Genomic DNA, 15,939 nt, shown 5'->3' with positions numbered 1-15,939 from the left:
TCGAAGGAAAGTGGGTTGCCATTGAGAGCCAATGCATTACAGCACTAGCCTGAAAAAGTCCCAGCAGTAAATTTTGGTGGAGTCATAGAAAAAAAATGAAGTTCACTTTCTTTTTAAAAAACTAATTTGATTTTTTGAGACAGGGTTTCATTCTGTCACCCAGACCGGAGTGCAGTGGCACCATCTTGGCTCACTGCATCCTCAACCCAGGGTCAAGCGATTCTCCTACTTTAGCCTCCTGAGTAGCTGGAACTACAGGCGCACATCACCTTGCCTGACTGATATATATATATAATTTTTTTTTTTTTGTAGAGATGGGTTTTGCCATGTTGACCAGGCTGGTCTCAAACTCCCGAGCTCAAGGGATCTGCCTGCCTTGGCCTCCCGAAGTGCTGGGATTACAGGCATGAGCCACCGTGCCAACCTAAAGTTCACTTTCTTGGGCCTGTGAGAATTATAGGGTTTGAACTCATTTAAAAAATTACGTCATTGCCCTGATTAAAATACTTCAGAACTGCCCTCAGCCCTCAGGTCAAGTTCAGAGTTGTTACTGTGGTTCATAAGACCCACTGTGCCCTGGCACCCTGCACCCTGACCGCGGTCACCCTTTCACAGCTGAGCCTGAATTCCTTGCATGTCTCTGAGCACATTATGCTCTTTCCAGCCTCAGTACTTTGTATCTCCTGTCCCCACTCTTGGAACACCCTCTTCCCCAACTGTCATGTCATCACAGAGAGCTTGCTTTTCCTGAGGATTCAGCTCACTGCACTGCCTCTGCAGGGCCCTCCCTGACCTCTCCGAGCAATCCTGTGTCCCGCCTTCCCCTCCCCTGCTTACAGAGCTGAGCTGTCAACATGCTCACTTTGTTAGAGATCCAGCTGTCTCCCCAACTGTGAATCGCCTGAAGGGCACAAATCAGGCTTCTTTAATGTTGGATCCCAGTGTCTAACTGTGTCTAGTACCTAAGAGGTGCTTAGTAAATGTTTCCTGAAAAAGAGACCGGAATAGGGGGAAGGGAAGAGAAGGGAAGGGGAGAGGAGGACACAGAATTTTCTAGATTGAGAAGGGGAACCCAGCTTGTAATCCCAGCACTTCGGGAGACCAAGGTGGGTGGACCACTTGAGGTCAGGAGTTCAAGACCAGCCTGGCCAACATGGTGAAACCCTGTATCTACTAAAAAAAAAAAAAAAAAAAAAAAAATACAAAAATTAGCTGGGTGTGGTGGCATGCCCTTGTAATCTCGGCTACTAGGTAGGCTGAGGCAGGAGAACAGCTTGAACCCAGGAGGCAGAGGTTGCAGTGAGCCGAAACTGTGCAACTGCACTCCGACCTGGGTGACAGAGCAAGACTTCTCTCAAAAAGAAAATAAAGAAAAAAAAAAAAAAGAAGAACCTAGAGGGAATTGGGAGGAATTACTGATTATACAGATAGGCTCTCAACCCCTCCTGTGTAGTGATCCACCTGTGAGAGCTCCTTGCAAATGCAGAGGCTGGGACTGGGCCTCAAGGCTGCCAGGATCTGTGTCACAAAGTCAACCAGAGTGGAATTCTGCCTTCCCTAGTGTGCTGCTCCTTCAAACCAGCAGGGCCGAACTGCCAAAACAACATGGGTGGTGCTTGGGTGAGGGGAAGTCTGTGATGAGACTTGGATTGGGGTTTTGTAGCAGTTGTGCAAGATGATGTCAGTGTTCACAGTCTTGCAGCTCAGTTAATGAACTGATCTCACGTGGAAGTCCAGGAAGACCTTGTATATCCACACAATGAAATATTATTCACCCATAAGAAAGGAATGAAGTGCTGATTCACGCTACACTATGGATGAACCTTAAAAACCTTATGCAGGTGGAAAGAAGCTCACAAAAAGGCCACATATTGTGTGATTTCATGCATACAAAATGTCCAGAATAGGCAAATCTATAGAGACAGCAAGTAGATTACTGGTTGCCAAGGGTGGAGGGACGAGAGAATGGGGAGTGACTGTTAATGGGTTTGTTTTGGGGGTGATGAAGATGTTTTGGAATTAGATAGTGGTCATCACTAACTTTGCTTACCTTTTTTAACTTTTTGAATATACTAAATATCACTGAATTGTATATTTTGGTTTTTGTTTGTTTGTTTGTTTGAGGCGGAGTCTCAATGGGTCGCCCAGGGTAGAGTGCAGTGGTGCAATCTCGGCTCACTGCAACCTCCACCTCCCGGGTTCAAGTAAAGTCTCCCATGTCAGCCTCCCGAGTAGCTGGGATTACAGGTACAAGCCACTACTGCTGGATAATTTTGGTATTTTAGTAGAGACAGGGTTTCACCATGTCGGCCACGCTGATCTCGAACTCCTGACCTCAAGTGTGATCCACCCGCCTTGGCCTCCAAAAGTGCTGGGATTGCCGGTGTGAGTCACCACACCTAGCTTGAATTGTGTATTTTGGAAGGGTGAATTGTATGGCATATTAATTATATCTCAAGTGAAAGAAATCTGTGAAGATCAGTTTGATAAGATTATTGTAAAAATAGATGTCAATGTAATCGATACTTGCAGAAGATTCTTGGGGGTCACCAATGTCCTAGAGGCACCACAGGAAATTCTGAGGCAGCACTGCCCTGTCATGTATCTACAGGGCCTAAAATCCAACCTCAAATTGGAAACTGGAAATGCAGAGGAGAAAGGAACTAAGCCGATGGACGAAGTCACGAAGTCCTTGTGGGGCTGTGACGAAGTCACGAAGTCCTTTGGCCTCCTCACCCTTTGATGAGGTGTGTAGGCACAGCTTCAGAGGCTCCCCACAAAGTTTTTGTCATCAGTGACAGAACACAAGATGTAAGAGCTGAAGAGTTATGAACACAAATGTGAAACCTTGCCTACTGGAGCTGCCACTAGAAAGCCCGCCCACATGGCACTGGGACGAATAGAATCAAAGTCTCCCATCCCCAAACAGAGAAAAACAAAATATAGCATATGGCCAAAGTAATTTATCTTTATACTTGTTTTTTTTAATATTTAAAATATATTTATTGCCCTATAATATATCTACAGAAAAATGCACTAACCCTAAGTGTACATGAGATTCTCTCATAAATTTCATGTGTACATGTGTACTTCAAGTGTACGTGAAATGACCTCTGTTTATATTCCATCACAATGCCTGGACAAGACTTACTTAATATAAATGAAAAAATCACTTTCTTTGACAGTGATTCATTCAGATACATATGTAGTATCTCTAGGATGGATGTGGTCATAGTCTCAGTTCCTTTCCCAGCAGTTTTTTCTCTGGAGGGAAAAACACATCACCCCTGGTTTGAGGGTTGGCACAGAATTCATCAGTGGCCAGTGATGGGGCACAGTTCCAGGCCCCGAGACTCTCAGGAGCTCAGGGCCCCCAAGTGTCACCATGAAGAGATGTCACAGTGAGGCTCCCTGAGAGCCAACCCCAACCTGCCTCTATAGAGAAAGAACAACAGCAGATTAAGGATTGTTGGTTCTGCACAGCAGATCGACATTTGGCTGAAAAGACCATACACATCGTGTTACTCATACCCCAGCTAATTTGAAATTGTTGGCCAAATTCAGATCCATATTTTCAGGTAAGACTTTAAGAAAACAACTGGTCTTCTTAAACAAGGCGGCCCTCTTTTCTTTTCTTTTTTTTTTTTAGATGGAGTTTCACTCTTATCGCCCAGGCTGGAGTGCAATGGCGCAATTTTGGCTCACTGCAACCTCCAACTCCCAGGTTCAAGCGATGCGCCTGCCTCAGCCTCCCAAGTAGTTGGGGTTGTAGGCGCCCACTACAATGCCTGGCTAATTCTTTGTGTTTTTAGTGGAGATGAGATTTCACCATGTTGGCCAGGCTAAGCCTTAATCTCCTGACCTCAGGTGATCCACCTGCCTCGGCCTCCCAAAGTGCCAGGATTACAGTCGTGAGCCACCGCGCCTGGCCAACGCAGCACTCTTGTAAACAAAAATAGATGGGGTACCTAGTGTTGCCTGGCTATCTACAGCCCAGGTTCTGTGGAAGTTTTAGCTCTTAGTGCATTTTGGCTTGGTAATAGGAGTTTGTTTCCAGGTCATTATTTGTGACTCCAGTTTTAATATGCATATCAAACAAAAACTTTGACAATTGTCATGAAAGGAACATGCAGGATATTGTAATGAACACTTCTGCATTTAAGGATGTCTGGGAGAAGGATGGTGAGAATGGTAATGAGTCATACATCTATGTTGCGCCACTACCCTTAGTCATTGCTTCTCGGAGACTACAGGCATAATTAAATAGCTAGACCCCATCATATGACAAATGATTGACTAGCTATGAGCATGGGGCATCCTCATTTCTCAGCCCAGTTTCATGTTCATCATGTGCTATTAATCATAAGTCTCTAGCGTTTATAGAAAATAAATACAGTTGCTCAATTCCCGCCCTCAAATGAGGAAATTAGTGCCCCTAGGAATGGAGCCCTGGAATCTGCATTTTGTAAGGCTTCTTTGCTGATCCAGATGCACATCCAGGGCAGAGAGCTACTGAAGGGGTTGTGAGAAGAGAGATGGGAAAGCGAAGGAAGCTACAGAAACCCAGAGAGGCCCGCAGAGGTCTGAGGAGGGGCTGGGGGCACGGAGGCAGCAATGCCTGGAAAACCAGCCCCGCCCCAAGTTCACATGCGGGAACAGAGTGGGCGGCACGGCGGGCTGCACACAGGGCGCGTCTTTGATTCTGAGCTGGAGTGGAAGAAGCAGCCGCAGTCCCGGTGGCAACTCCGTAACTGTTTTCTAGCAGCCATGATGGCTGCAAGGGCTGGACTGTGACCAGAGGAGGGGTCTGAGGCAGGGAGGGTGGCATGTGCCCTTACAGAAGGTCCGAAAGGGAAGAACTGCCGGGTCTTTAGGATGGTGACTCCAGACAGGTAGAGAGATCTGCTCCCATGATGGCAAGGGGAGCAGGAGGGGCAAAGAGTGCCTTTCTCAGTTGCTTGTCCTAGCACAGCTGAAGATCCTTCTCATGCACAGAGCAGAGCCACCCAGAGGCACAGCCTCAAAGGACCGACCTGTTACAAGATCCCAGAGCCCCAGGCTCCCCAGGGGCACGGTCACTGGAGAGATCCTCTGGGCCCATACCCAACCATGACTGAACTCCAATCCTCTCCCTTGAGCCCAAGACCCTGGACCTTCCCGGGTGGGACCACAGCAGAGCCAGCACTGACGCTCAGGTTTTGGCAAAATGTATAGTGACAGAACATCTTCATTTATGGTCCAACCAATTCAGTACAAAGCCTCTGCCTTCTCGCTCTGTGAGGTAAGGGGAAGGAGTCATGTTTTAGGGACAGTAACCTCCCCCTCCTCTGGACAGTCCACCCGTTGCCACAGGGAAGGTGACATAGCAGAAGCGAGCCTTAGCTTCGGAATTTCAAAAGCTTGATTCTGAAGGTGGATGGCAAGAACTCGGGACACTTACAGTGTGTTTGGAAGAATATATGATGGGTTACAGAATAAAAGCCCCTTCTCTCCCCGACCGGTCAAGATTCCATAGGTTGGCAGGGCTTGGGGAGCAAGGCGACTGTTGACATTTCTGGAATCCTTGAGAAAAGGACCCTGAGAAGGAGGTTGTGGCTAAAGAGGGGGAAAGCATGACAAATACACCATATAGGTTTGGAGGTGATAAGGGTAGGCAAGCACTGGGTAGAAGAACCCACATGCTTCCTGGGAAGAACCTGGGAAAACAGCAAGCCACAGAGCGGAACAGGTGACTGGGCTCTGTGTCTTAGCAGTTGGCCTGGAACAGAATTACTGAGCTTCCTGAAGCCAGAGGGTGTGCAGGGACAGGAGCTAGAATGTTCCACATGCTCCAAGCCACAGGCCCCCAAAGAGGCTTTGTGGACGTGAAGGAGCCCCTGGCAGACCATGCACGACCAACTGATGACCAGATGGGGACGGGGATGTCCAAGCAGGTACTGAAATGGACAGATGATGATGGCTGAGGAACAGAGTCTTACATAACTTAAAGCCACCCTCCCACCCCACCGAGCTTAACCCCAGGAAAAGGTCAGGGGGAGACTCTGAATTGACTGAGATTAATTTCTAAAACCTGGTGAAACAGGGTTCCCAATAGAAATTACATTCTGTGTTAGAAAAATAAAGTTATGCTTCTTGCAGTTTAGAGTTTGTAGGCTGAGTTGTACCTACTATATAAGCAATGAATTAATATTTTCTTTACAATTTTGTAAAGAAAAGAGAAGAAAGAAATTTCAGTAAAATAGCACTACATGCAAAAGAAATGCCACTTGCGATATTTGTCAAATTTCCTTTTTGTCTTTGAATTCAGAAAGCACAAGGCTCTTGCCACAAGTTCAGGTCAAAGACTGCAGCACTTTGAGTGAAACCTATAAAATCTAAGTTCGTGGATTGTTCCTTTTGTTGTGTTTTTTTCAATTGCTCATTCATAGGGGTCCATATACAAGGCCATCCATCTCTGGGGACACAGAACACTGCTCACTGCAAGAGCTAAGGAGTTTTCTGGACAAGAATGGAGGGAGGACCCCCACCTCCAACAGGCAGTTCTATAAATAACAGCTGCTCCATGGTGGCCCCTGAAAAGCAGCATTTCAGCAGCCCTGAAATGACAAAGCCTGGAGAGTAGGAGGGCAGTGGCGACGCTGCTGGGAGCAACAGCTGGGACTCCCAGGAGCTGAAGGCTGGAGCCATAGGTAGCCCAGAAATCGAGGAATCCAGAAGCCCTGACTAAACCCACTGGGGCCGTCTGACCCAGTTAGGTGGCAAGGGGATGAGTGGGCATGGAGCACAGATGGCCCTGGGGTAATCCTAGTGCCTCTGGTTCAGGGACCTCCAGACTTGACTCAGCTGTTCTCCTTAATTTCATCATCCCATGGTGCACTGGGCATGTCCGAGGGCTTCTGGGAACACAGGCAGGGCAAGGGCAATCTGGGAGGGCTGAAGAAGCCTGTGAGGAAAAGAAAAGGGAAGATGGTGACCACATAGGAGGGGCAGCTGCCTTTCCAACAGGGGGCTCTTGCCAGCCATGGCGAGTAGACGGAATCTGTGCCCATCCTCTGCAAGCCCCTAGCAAACATGTGACCAGGAAAGAGTCTGAGATCATGTCACATTTCCTGAGATGAGCATATAGGTAGAAGCTCCTTCCTTCAAGCTTTAGTTCTTACTGGGGATGGAAATTCCATCCAACAAAGGTTTATATAGCTTGCTTCCTTCTAATGGAATTTCTAGCAGGTGGGAATTGAATTGTGAGGGAACAAGGAAATCTTCCCAGAGTGTCTGAAGTCACATCGCTGTCTTAGCCTTTAGCCGGGGCTCTGTCCCTCCCTCCTAGGAGAGTCTCCATGACCTCAGCTGAAAATGGGACAAAGTGGGGACGTGCAAGTCCTTACACTTGTAGTTTTCACAGGGCTGCTCAGCTTTGAGCTTGGCCACTCCCATCCTCAGAGTGTCCCAATCTGAGATCCAGGAAATCAGGAAGACTAAGAGGCTGGTGTCATGGCCCAGGGCAGAGCCTACCTGAATCATAGCTGAACCAGCAAATGGGGGTGGGGGAAGATGAAGGCTGAGTTCTCTGGCTCCCTTCATTGTCTTCCAGGTGTGGAAGAGGATTGGGATTGAGGACTCGGATCTTCTCAGGCCCCGAGGGCATCGATGCCAGCAGGGCTGAGCACCAGTGCCTGAAGGATGTCGGAGAGGGAGACCACGCCCAAGAGATGCTGGGTCTCGTCCACTAGCACCAGCCGGTGTACCTGTGGGTTTGCAGTGTTCAGTGAGGGGGCAGAGCCATGGGGCTACAGCAGCTACTGAGGTTGGTGCCAAGAATCAGGAGAAAAAACCCACCATCACCTGGGGAGAGAGTGTCTCCTAGGAGCCAGTTAGGGATGGCTGTGATCGGCCTTGGGCGATCAGCTGGCAGTGACCCCTGGCATAAGGGGCCCATGGGCAGGACAAAGTGCAGGCCAGTGTGGGCACCAGGAGTTGGTCATGAAATGGAAGGATAGGTCAGGTGCCCCGATGTTCAGGGATGGCTGGAGCCGTGCATGAGAAGGACTGGGCTATATGTGTTGCGGGCATGAATGGAGGGCACAGGGTACCTGCTCCTGAGCAATCCTGTCGATCACTTCCCCCAAGCTCTCATGGGGTTGGCAGGAAAGGACTCCCTCCAGACATAGTGTCCTCTGCCTCAGAGCTTCTCCCACACTCATGTCCAGGTGGTTGTAGGTTTGCTGGGCAGCCAGGTGCTGGGGCAGAGAGAGAAGCATGGCTCCTAGTCACCCCCTTGCCTGGGCTCCTACCCCACAGATGTCAACCCCTGCATACTTGTCAAGGTTCCCCTGGTTGACAGACGCCCCCCCCCATTCCCACACCCTTAGTCTCCCTACAGCATCCCGCCTTTCCAGGGATACTTACGATCACATCAAAGCGGGAATAGAGTCCCACGACCTGACCTGCAGAGAGTGGCGGGTGGGGGCAGGGAGAGAAAGATAGGGAAGAGGCTCCGATCAGAACCGGGGTGCTGTGTAGAGGGCCTAGGGCTATTTGCATCAGGGTGCCACTATCAGAACCCAAGGATCAAACTTAGTGTCCCAGAGTGAGACAACCTGACATCGAACATCCTGAGGAAATGGAGTGTGAGTAACACGGCATCGCCTACGAAATAGTCTAGCCTGGAATTTATTGCCCAAATCTCTTCAAGTCTTTAGATATAATTCCAGTTTACAGGAAACACAGGACTAGAGAACAAAGTAAAGGCCAGCTCTAGAAAGCAAACAGACAAATCTGGATGTGGGGTATCCTATAGGACAACTGACCCAGGCTTTTCAACTCACCCATGTCATAACAATTTAGGGGGAATGGGGTTTTTCTAGATTTAAAGAGATTTAAGGAACAAAAGACACGAATGTAAACCATGGACTTCAGTTGGGTCCTGTTTTGAACACATCAACCATAAAAAATACATTCCCTTGGGAGGCCGAGGTGGGCGGATCACAAGGTCAGGAGTTCAAGACCAGCCTGGCCAACATAGTGAAACCCCATCTCTACTAAAGATACAAAAAATTAGCCAGGTGTGGTGGCATGCACCTGTAAACCCAGCTATTTGGGAAGCTGAGGCAGGAGAATTGCTTGAATCCGGGAGGTGGAAGATGTAGTGAGCCAAGATCGCACCATTGTACTCTAGCCCAGGTGACAGAGCAAGACTCTGCCTCAAAAAAAAAAAAAAAAAAAATTCTTGGCCAGTCGTAGTGGCTCATGCCTGTAATCCCAGCACTTTGGGAGGCCAAGACAGGTGGATCACTTGAGGTCAGGAGTTGGAGACCGGCCTGGCCTATATGGTGAAACCTCATCTCTACTAAAAATACCCACCCCCCAAAAAAATTAGCTGGGCGTGGTGGGGGTTGCCTGTAATCGCAGCTACTCAGGAGGCTGAGGCACAAGAATCGCTTGATCCCGGGAGGCAGAGGTTGCAGTGAGCCGAGATGGTGCCACTGCACTCCAGCCTGAGTGACAAAGCGAGACTCTGTCTCAAAACAACAACAAAAAAGCCCAAAGTTCTTGAGGAAATGGAGAAGTGAGAGTAAAGATTGGATACCAGACAATAATATGAATTATTCATGGTTTTGTTTGGTGGTATAAAATGCACTTTTTTTTTTTTTTTTGGAGTCTCACTCTGTCAACAGGCTGGAGTGCAGTGGCGTGATCTTGGCTCACTGCAACCTCTGCTTCCCAGGTTCAAGCGATTCTCCTGCCTCAGCCTCACAAGTAGCTGGGTCTAGAGGTGTGCGCCACCACGCCCAGCTAATTTTTTTTGTAGTTTTAGTAGAGACAGAGTTTCACCATATTGGCCAGGATACTCTTGATCTCTTGACCTCGTGATCCGCCCACCTTGGCCTCCCAAAGTGCTGGGATTACAGGCGTGAGCCACCGCCCCTGGCCAAAAATACACTTGTTTTAAGAGGTGCAGACTAAAATGTTTAGGGGTGAGATGACATAATGTCTGTATTTTACTTTGAATTACTTCAGAGAAGAGATGAACTGTTTATGGCAATACAGTAACAGTAGTTAATCTAGGCAATGGATATAGGTGGTTCATTATGCAATTTCTTTGTACCATTTTTGTACGTTTGAAGTTTTTTATAATCAAAAATAAATTGAAAAGACTTCTTGATATCTATCTTAATTGTGGTAATTTTAGCTTTGGAAGATTTCATAGCCATCATTCAACCAAAGAAATAATCTTGTTCCTCTAGCTCTTTTTCAGTGTAGGAAACTGAGGTCTGGCTAGGGGCCCGAGGCAACCATGGCACATTTTACTTTTTAAATTTTATTATTTCGTTATTATTATTTTAGAGACAGGGTCTTGCTCTGCTGCCCAGCCTGAAGTGTCACTGTATGTAAACTCAAACTTCTGGCCTCAAGCGACCTTCTCGTTCTGACCTCTTTCAAAGTGCTGGCATTACAGCCGTGCACCACGTGCCTGGCTCCATTTTAAGATGAACTAAAACTAAAATCTGCTGCTTCCTCTCACTATGCTCATTTTCGTGCATATAACCTTTTAAATCCTCCTGTGAAGTCAGAAAGATGAGTGTTGTGAAGAATCCCATTTCACAAAGGAGGAAACTGAGGCACAGAGAGGCTAAGCAACGAGCCCAAGTCTCAGAGCAGATGGAGACTTCTAATCAGCAGTCCATCCTATACTCCCCACAGGGATGGCATGGGAACCCCTGTCCTTCCTATATTCTCCCCCACCAGGTTCTCCCAGGCCCCAGCTCAGCCCAAGCCTCTCATCCTGTGGTGGGTACCACATTCGTTGACCACAGGCAGTGCAGACACACGCCGATCCACAAAGATGTCCAGTGCAGTCAGGATGGGTGCTGTCTCCAGCACCACAGCCAAGTCTCGGAATGTGCCGATGCCCAAATCTTGGATAGTGCGGTAGAGGAAGGAGGGCCGGGGCAGCAGGGAACCCTGGTTAGGAAGGGGACCCGGTGGAGATCAGGGATCCAGCAGCTTCAAGAGGGCTCCCAGCTCCTCCCCGCGATTCCTAGGCTGAAGACTCCTCAGGCCCTCTGATCACCTGCCCAGGTCTCCCCCTTCCTCCCACCTGGGCCCAGGCTCACAAAGATGTGCAGGAACTTGAGCAGGCGTTTGTGCGTGAGGATGTGGAGTACGTTGCCTGACACCGGGTCCAGAACAGGCAGGCGATGGATCCGGTTCTTGATGAGGGTGTAGACAGCTTCAAACAGGCTGTAGAGATGGGAGCAGTGAACCTCGAGGCAGCCTGGGGAGAGAAACCCTCCATCCCAGCCCCCTAAAAAGGAGGGCAGAGCACCAAGGCTCCCTTGTCCGTGTGTCGCCTAGGATGAAGAGGTGAGTTCAGAGCTGAGTGGGACTGGGGAAGGGGACTGTGGGAGGAGGCGCAAATGAATGAGCGGGGACACCCACCTGTCATTAGGAGAGATGGAGACCAGAGGCTTGAAGCAGCCTTGCAGGTAGATCTCTGCAGAAAGAGCCAGAGTCAGGCCAGGGGAGTCGGTCACCTGCCTCGCCTTGCAGTCCCAGGCAGCTTCCCTTCCTTCAGGCACCCGGGGATCCTATTGTCCCTCCCCTGTTAGCTCCAGGACATCCTCCCTGCCCATCCTCCACCTTAGGCCCCGGTTCACCCTCACCAACAGCCCCTTTCCGGGTTCCTCTACCCACTCACCCCTCCAGGTCTCAATCTTATGTTGTTCAATCTCATAGATCTGGACCTAAAGATATCAACAGGACTCCAGAAGTCAGACAGACATGGACTTCTAGGGCACCAGGCTCTAGGAGGACTTCCCTCCGCACCCACCCCTCTGGGTGCTTATAAGATTCCCAGCCCACTCCTCACCAGGGGGGACCTGTAGTAGCGATGCAGCACCAGGATGAAGTCAGTGATGGTCAGCATCCCTGCAGGGGAGGGGCGGGGAGGAGGTCAGCTCGGGGCCTTTGGGTGGGAAGCAGGTTGAGGATCAGATCCCCTCCCCACCCTGCCAGTTTCCTTGCACTGAGACACAGTGGGGACTGTGGGAAGAGGACAGTGGGACAGCCCCACAGGCCTGAGAAGTGGGGCTCTTTCTCTCCTGCCTCCCCGCATTTGCTCCCTAGCACCTACGGCATGGGGCCATGCAGTAGCAGAGCTGGAAGGTGTCAGCTGATCACAGCGGCTCCACAGATGGAGAAATTGAGCCCCAGGGTCTCCCAGCTGGCCACGCAGACTCGGGATGGACTTTCCCCCACCCTGGTCCCTGGCTGGGCTTGGCCTGAAGCCAAGCTTGTGGTATATCAGAGATTGGTCCCAGAACAACCGTACGAGGTCCCCACCTCCCCTTCTCCATCTCCCTTCACCTCCCCAGCCTCTCCTCACCCACAAAGCTCTGCTTCTTGCTGTCCCACAGAGGGGCTGCCCGCACACCGTTGGCCACCAGAGCAAAGAAGGCCTTCTTGATCTGAGGGGCCAGGGAGAAGAGTCAAGGGTGGGTCCTGAGAGACCCTCACCCTCCTCTCTGCCCCTCGGTGGGCACCTCCCATCTGCCTGCTGTCCCCTCCCTGTCTCACCCAGGGTTCTTCCATGGGGCCTTCTCCTGGACCCTCCTCTACACCAGCTGGCCTGTCTTTCTCATGTCACAGTACACGCTAGACATGATCGTTGCTGCAGACATGTGGTACATAGATAAGGCAGTGGCCTGAGACACTGAGCCCCTCACCTGGCACACCAGGGAGTGAAAAATTCTAACTTCATGTTTCCATTTGGAGGGCATGTGTGTACAGACACAGTCTAGTTTTTGATAGCCTAAGTACCGGAGGCATAGTTATTTCCATAACATTTGCATATCAACATACTGTTTTATAGATAAATATTTTATTGACTCATTTTGTGCCTTGTCCTAAACAGTACTATCTGCACATCTGGTTATATTTTTTAACACACCCTAAAACAAACACAAAGCTACTGAAATAGGCATATTTGTTCATGAACCACTAGAATCAAAACATATGCTATGGACAATACATACACCATGTTTTGGGAAAGGCTGCACGGCACAACAATGATAAGAATAAGATTATAGATGTTTATAGCTTAGCCTAATGGAAGAGAAGGTGCCAGAGCTCACTATTTTTTCTGTTGCCAAGAGTCCCCTATTCTTTGTTCTAAGTGACTCTGAAATGTCTTTTTTTTTTAAATGGCGTCTCTCACTGTCACCCAGGCTGGAGTGCGGTGGCACAATCTCGGCTCACTTGCAACCTCCACCTCCCAGGTTCAAGCGATTCTCTTGCCTCAGCCTCCTGAGTAGCTGGGATTATGGGCACCTGCAACCACGCCCGGCTAATTTTTTTGTATTTTTTTTTTTAGTAGAGATGGGGTTTCACCATGTTGGCCAGACTGGTCTCGAACTCCTAACCTTGTGATTTGCCCACCTTGACCTCCCAAATTGATGGGATTACAGACGTGAGCCACTGTGCCTGGCCTCTGCAATGTCTTACACATACTTTGCTCATGCTTTATACTGGGTAGTCCAAGAATCCTCTGAACTATGCAGGGTGCAGCAGGCATTTTGATCCCCATTTTAGAGACAAGAAAGGTAAAGTAACTCAAAGTCCTACAGATACTAAGTGGCAGAGCTGCGATGACAATTACGTGTGCTCACAGAGAGTAGAAGCTCTCCCTCCCCGAAGTGGCCTCCATAGTGCTAAGAAGGAGTCCTTTCAGGGGGCTTGCAGGGGCACCTGGCTTGGCAGGGCATCCTGCAGGGTGGGAGTGGTAGCTGCAACACCATGTGGATGGAGAGCAAGTGCAGGTTGGGCAGAACCATGGCCTCACCTCCAGCGTGGTGTCGAAGATGACCAGCTTGGAGCTAGTTGCCATGGCATCATAGCAGGTGTGCTCCTGCATGAAGCGCATGTAGATCTGGGCGCCAGGTTTCTGCAGTTCGTCATCCCAGCCCAGCTTGGGAAACAGGGCTTGTGGGGACGGGCATGGGGCAGGCCTCTCTTCAACCAGGCCTTCTAGCTCATACTGCCAGGCCTCTGTGGCTGGGAACTCCGTGGCCAGCTCCACTTCATCTGTGCTGGAGCCTGTAGCTGAGGCTATACAGTCAGAGGGGAGGCAGTCCCACCCTGTTGGTGGAGTGCCTACTCTGGCAGGATCAGCTTGAGCCAAGGGTGCGGCCTTAGGGAATGTGGCCTCCAGCCCGGTGGACTCAGCAGCTGGCCTGGACCAGGGACCTGTTTGGGGGAGGAGAGGAAGAGGACAGTAACTCCATCTTCCAAAGCACGTTCTCATCTGCTGTCGCCGTTCATCTCACAGCAGCCTTTGGAAGCCTGGATGCTGTGGCCCTATTTTGCAGGTGAGAGGCTGACCTGAGAGTCACCCCAGATAGTGGCTCTGTCCCATCTTTCTGAGTTGGCCATGTTGGCCCCCGGCACTGCAGTGCAGTTGTTCTCTACCACGTAGGGAGACTGAGGCCACAAGATGAGGGTTGAGTCCAACTCTGTGTTTTATGGAAGGAGCCGAGGCAGAGCCCAGATCCAGGCTCTTCTGGGACTTCCCACTGCTCTGGCTCCCATCTCCCCAGAACTGGCCTTGGCCTCACCTTGCCCCTGACCCGGTGGCTCCCCTTCCTTCACTGCCTCCTGCCTTGTCCATCTCGAGGACTTGGCCCTCCGTTTCCTGCGGATTCTTTCTGAGCTGCTGGTCACAGCTGGTGATGGCCATGAGCTGCTGTCTTCTTGCTCTAGGAAGCTCATCTCTGGAAGGGGAATGGGGCCTGTTTGATTAATAGGGAGTAATACAGAAAAATCAATTCAAATGTTATTCATAATCTTTAGGATTTGCAACCTTCCAATGGGCTTTTTTTGAACATATTTCTCATTTAAAACTTACAGCAGCCTTATAAGGCAGTCATTATTATCATCCCTGTTTTGCTAGTGGGGACCAGAAATTCAGAGAGGTTAAGCAATTTGCCGCAAATCACACAGCAAGTGGGAAAGTCACTTCTGAAACGAGGAAGGAGGAGGTGAGGGAAACACACCTGGGGAAAGGAGGAAGAAGAATAAGGAAGGAGGACCAAAAGGAGGAAGATAAAAGCCAGGCTGGGAGGGAATGTGGCCCCAGAAAAGTGGGGACAAGGAAGTGGGGGAAGAGGCTAGGCCCCAGGGAGGGGGCAGTCTCCTTACCTTGATGCTCAGAACCCCCAAGGCTGCTCCAGGAAGGGGTCTGTGGGGAGAAGACTTTCTGAAGGAGTGGGGAAAGTGCCTTATATTCCCAGACGCCTTCTCCCTGCACACACGCCCACATACCCATGCACACCAATACACATGCTCAGTCACACGGCCATACACAAACACACACAGAAAGACACACATCCAAACGCTCCCAAGCACACAGAACCACACACACTCACAATACATATGCCCAGACACGCACATGCCCATAATCACGAGAAAATCCAGACCAAACACACACCAAAAGACACACACGCACAGACACACATTCACAGCACGTGCTCTCAGTCTTCTGGCCTCAGCTGCCCCGGCTCCAGCTCCCCTGGGACCCCCATACCCTGTGCAGTGCGTGTTCCAGCTCTGGCTCCATGTGGCCAGCCCCTGACCAACGGAGAGCAAGTGCGCGACACTGTGGCTGGGCCGCACTATTCTGGGCCCGGCCCCGGGCACCCTGCCCTGCCAGGATCAGTTTCTCTCTGATTGGGTGTCAGGCAACGAGAGGGAGGGGCCCCTACTTGCTCAGCTGCTCCAGCCCCGAAGGCTGGGGGCTGCTGGGAAGGAAGGGGCGCACCTGATAATCTGGGTGCTTGGTCCTCAGCTGCCTTCTGGGTCATTGAGGACAAGCTAGAGGAACCCTGTACGGGGGAAGGTGGCTTGGAGCATGTGGGAGCATGGGCGCTGGGCAGAGTTGGGCTC

The 15,939-nt window shown here is 50.2% G+C and overlaps 1 protein-coding gene across 4 annotated transcripts; it reads right to left on the bottom strand.

The window, feature by feature from the left end:
* Window positions 1-6,255: 6,255 nt before the first annotated feature.
* On the bottom strand, window positions 6,256-15,658 carry PRKAG3 (protein kinase AMP-activated non-catalytic subunit gamma 3). Of its 4 annotated transcripts, XM_017856920.1 has the most exons (15): window positions 15,581-15,624; window positions 15,196-15,235; window positions 14,903-14,943; window positions 14,613-14,768; window positions 13,841-14,244; window positions 12,386-12,467; window positions 11,870-11,928; window positions 11,699-11,744; window positions 11,440-11,494; window positions 11,115-11,241; window positions 10,797-10,962; window positions 8,407-8,444; window positions 8,091-8,237; window positions 7,513-7,745; window positions 6,256-6,943 (listed from the first exon to the last, which is right to left on the bottom strand). In XM_017856920.1, exons 4-14 carry the CDS (start codon window positions 14,764-14,766, stop codon window positions 7,629-7,631), a joined length of 1,395 nt encoding a protein of 464 aa, XP_017712409.1. In that variant the 5' UTR covers window positions 14,767-14,768; window positions 14,903-14,943; window positions 15,196-15,235; window positions 15,581-15,624; the 3' UTR covers window positions 6,256-6,943; window positions 7,513-7,628. The 4 variants fall into 4 exon arrangements, with proteins under 4 accessions (XP_017712409.1, XP_017712407.1, XP_017712410.1 ...); XM_017856918.1 differs by lacking the exon at window positions 14,903-14,943 and having other exon boundaries at window positions 14,613-14,786; window positions 15,581-15,658; XM_017856921.1 differs by lacking the exon at window positions 14,903-14,943 and having other exon boundaries at window positions 13,841-14,100; window positions 14,613-14,786; window positions 15,581-15,658.
* Window positions 15,659-15,939: the final 281 nt, after the last annotated feature.

Source organism: Rhinopithecus bieti, unplaced genomic scaffold (assembly GCF_001698545.2).
Source record: "Rhinopithecus bieti isolate Rb0 unplaced genomic scaffold, ASM169854v2 scaffold_42532, whole genome shotgun sequence".
NCBI lineage: Eukaryota > Metazoa > Chordata > Mammalia > Primates > Cercopithecidae > Rhinopithecus > Rhinopithecus bieti.
The sequence above is the reverse complement of the archived record's forward strand: the minus strand, read 5'-3'. Positions and strand labels throughout refer to the sequence as shown.

Excerpts from the sequence above, each read along its gene's own strand:
- PRKAG3 (XM_017856918.1), bottom strand. The coding sequence starts at position 15,613 with ATGGAGCCAGAGCTGGAACACGCACTGCACAGG. Across the intron at positions 11,242-11,439 it reads TCCATCTCTCCTAATGACAG|CCTGTTTGAAGCTGTCTACA; the intron begins GTGGGTGTCCCC and ends CCATCTCTACAG. Across the intron at positions 10,963-11,114 it reads TCAAGTTCCTGCACATCTTT|GGTTCCCTGCTGCCCCGGCC; the intron begins GTGAGCCTGGGC and ends CTTCCTAACCAG.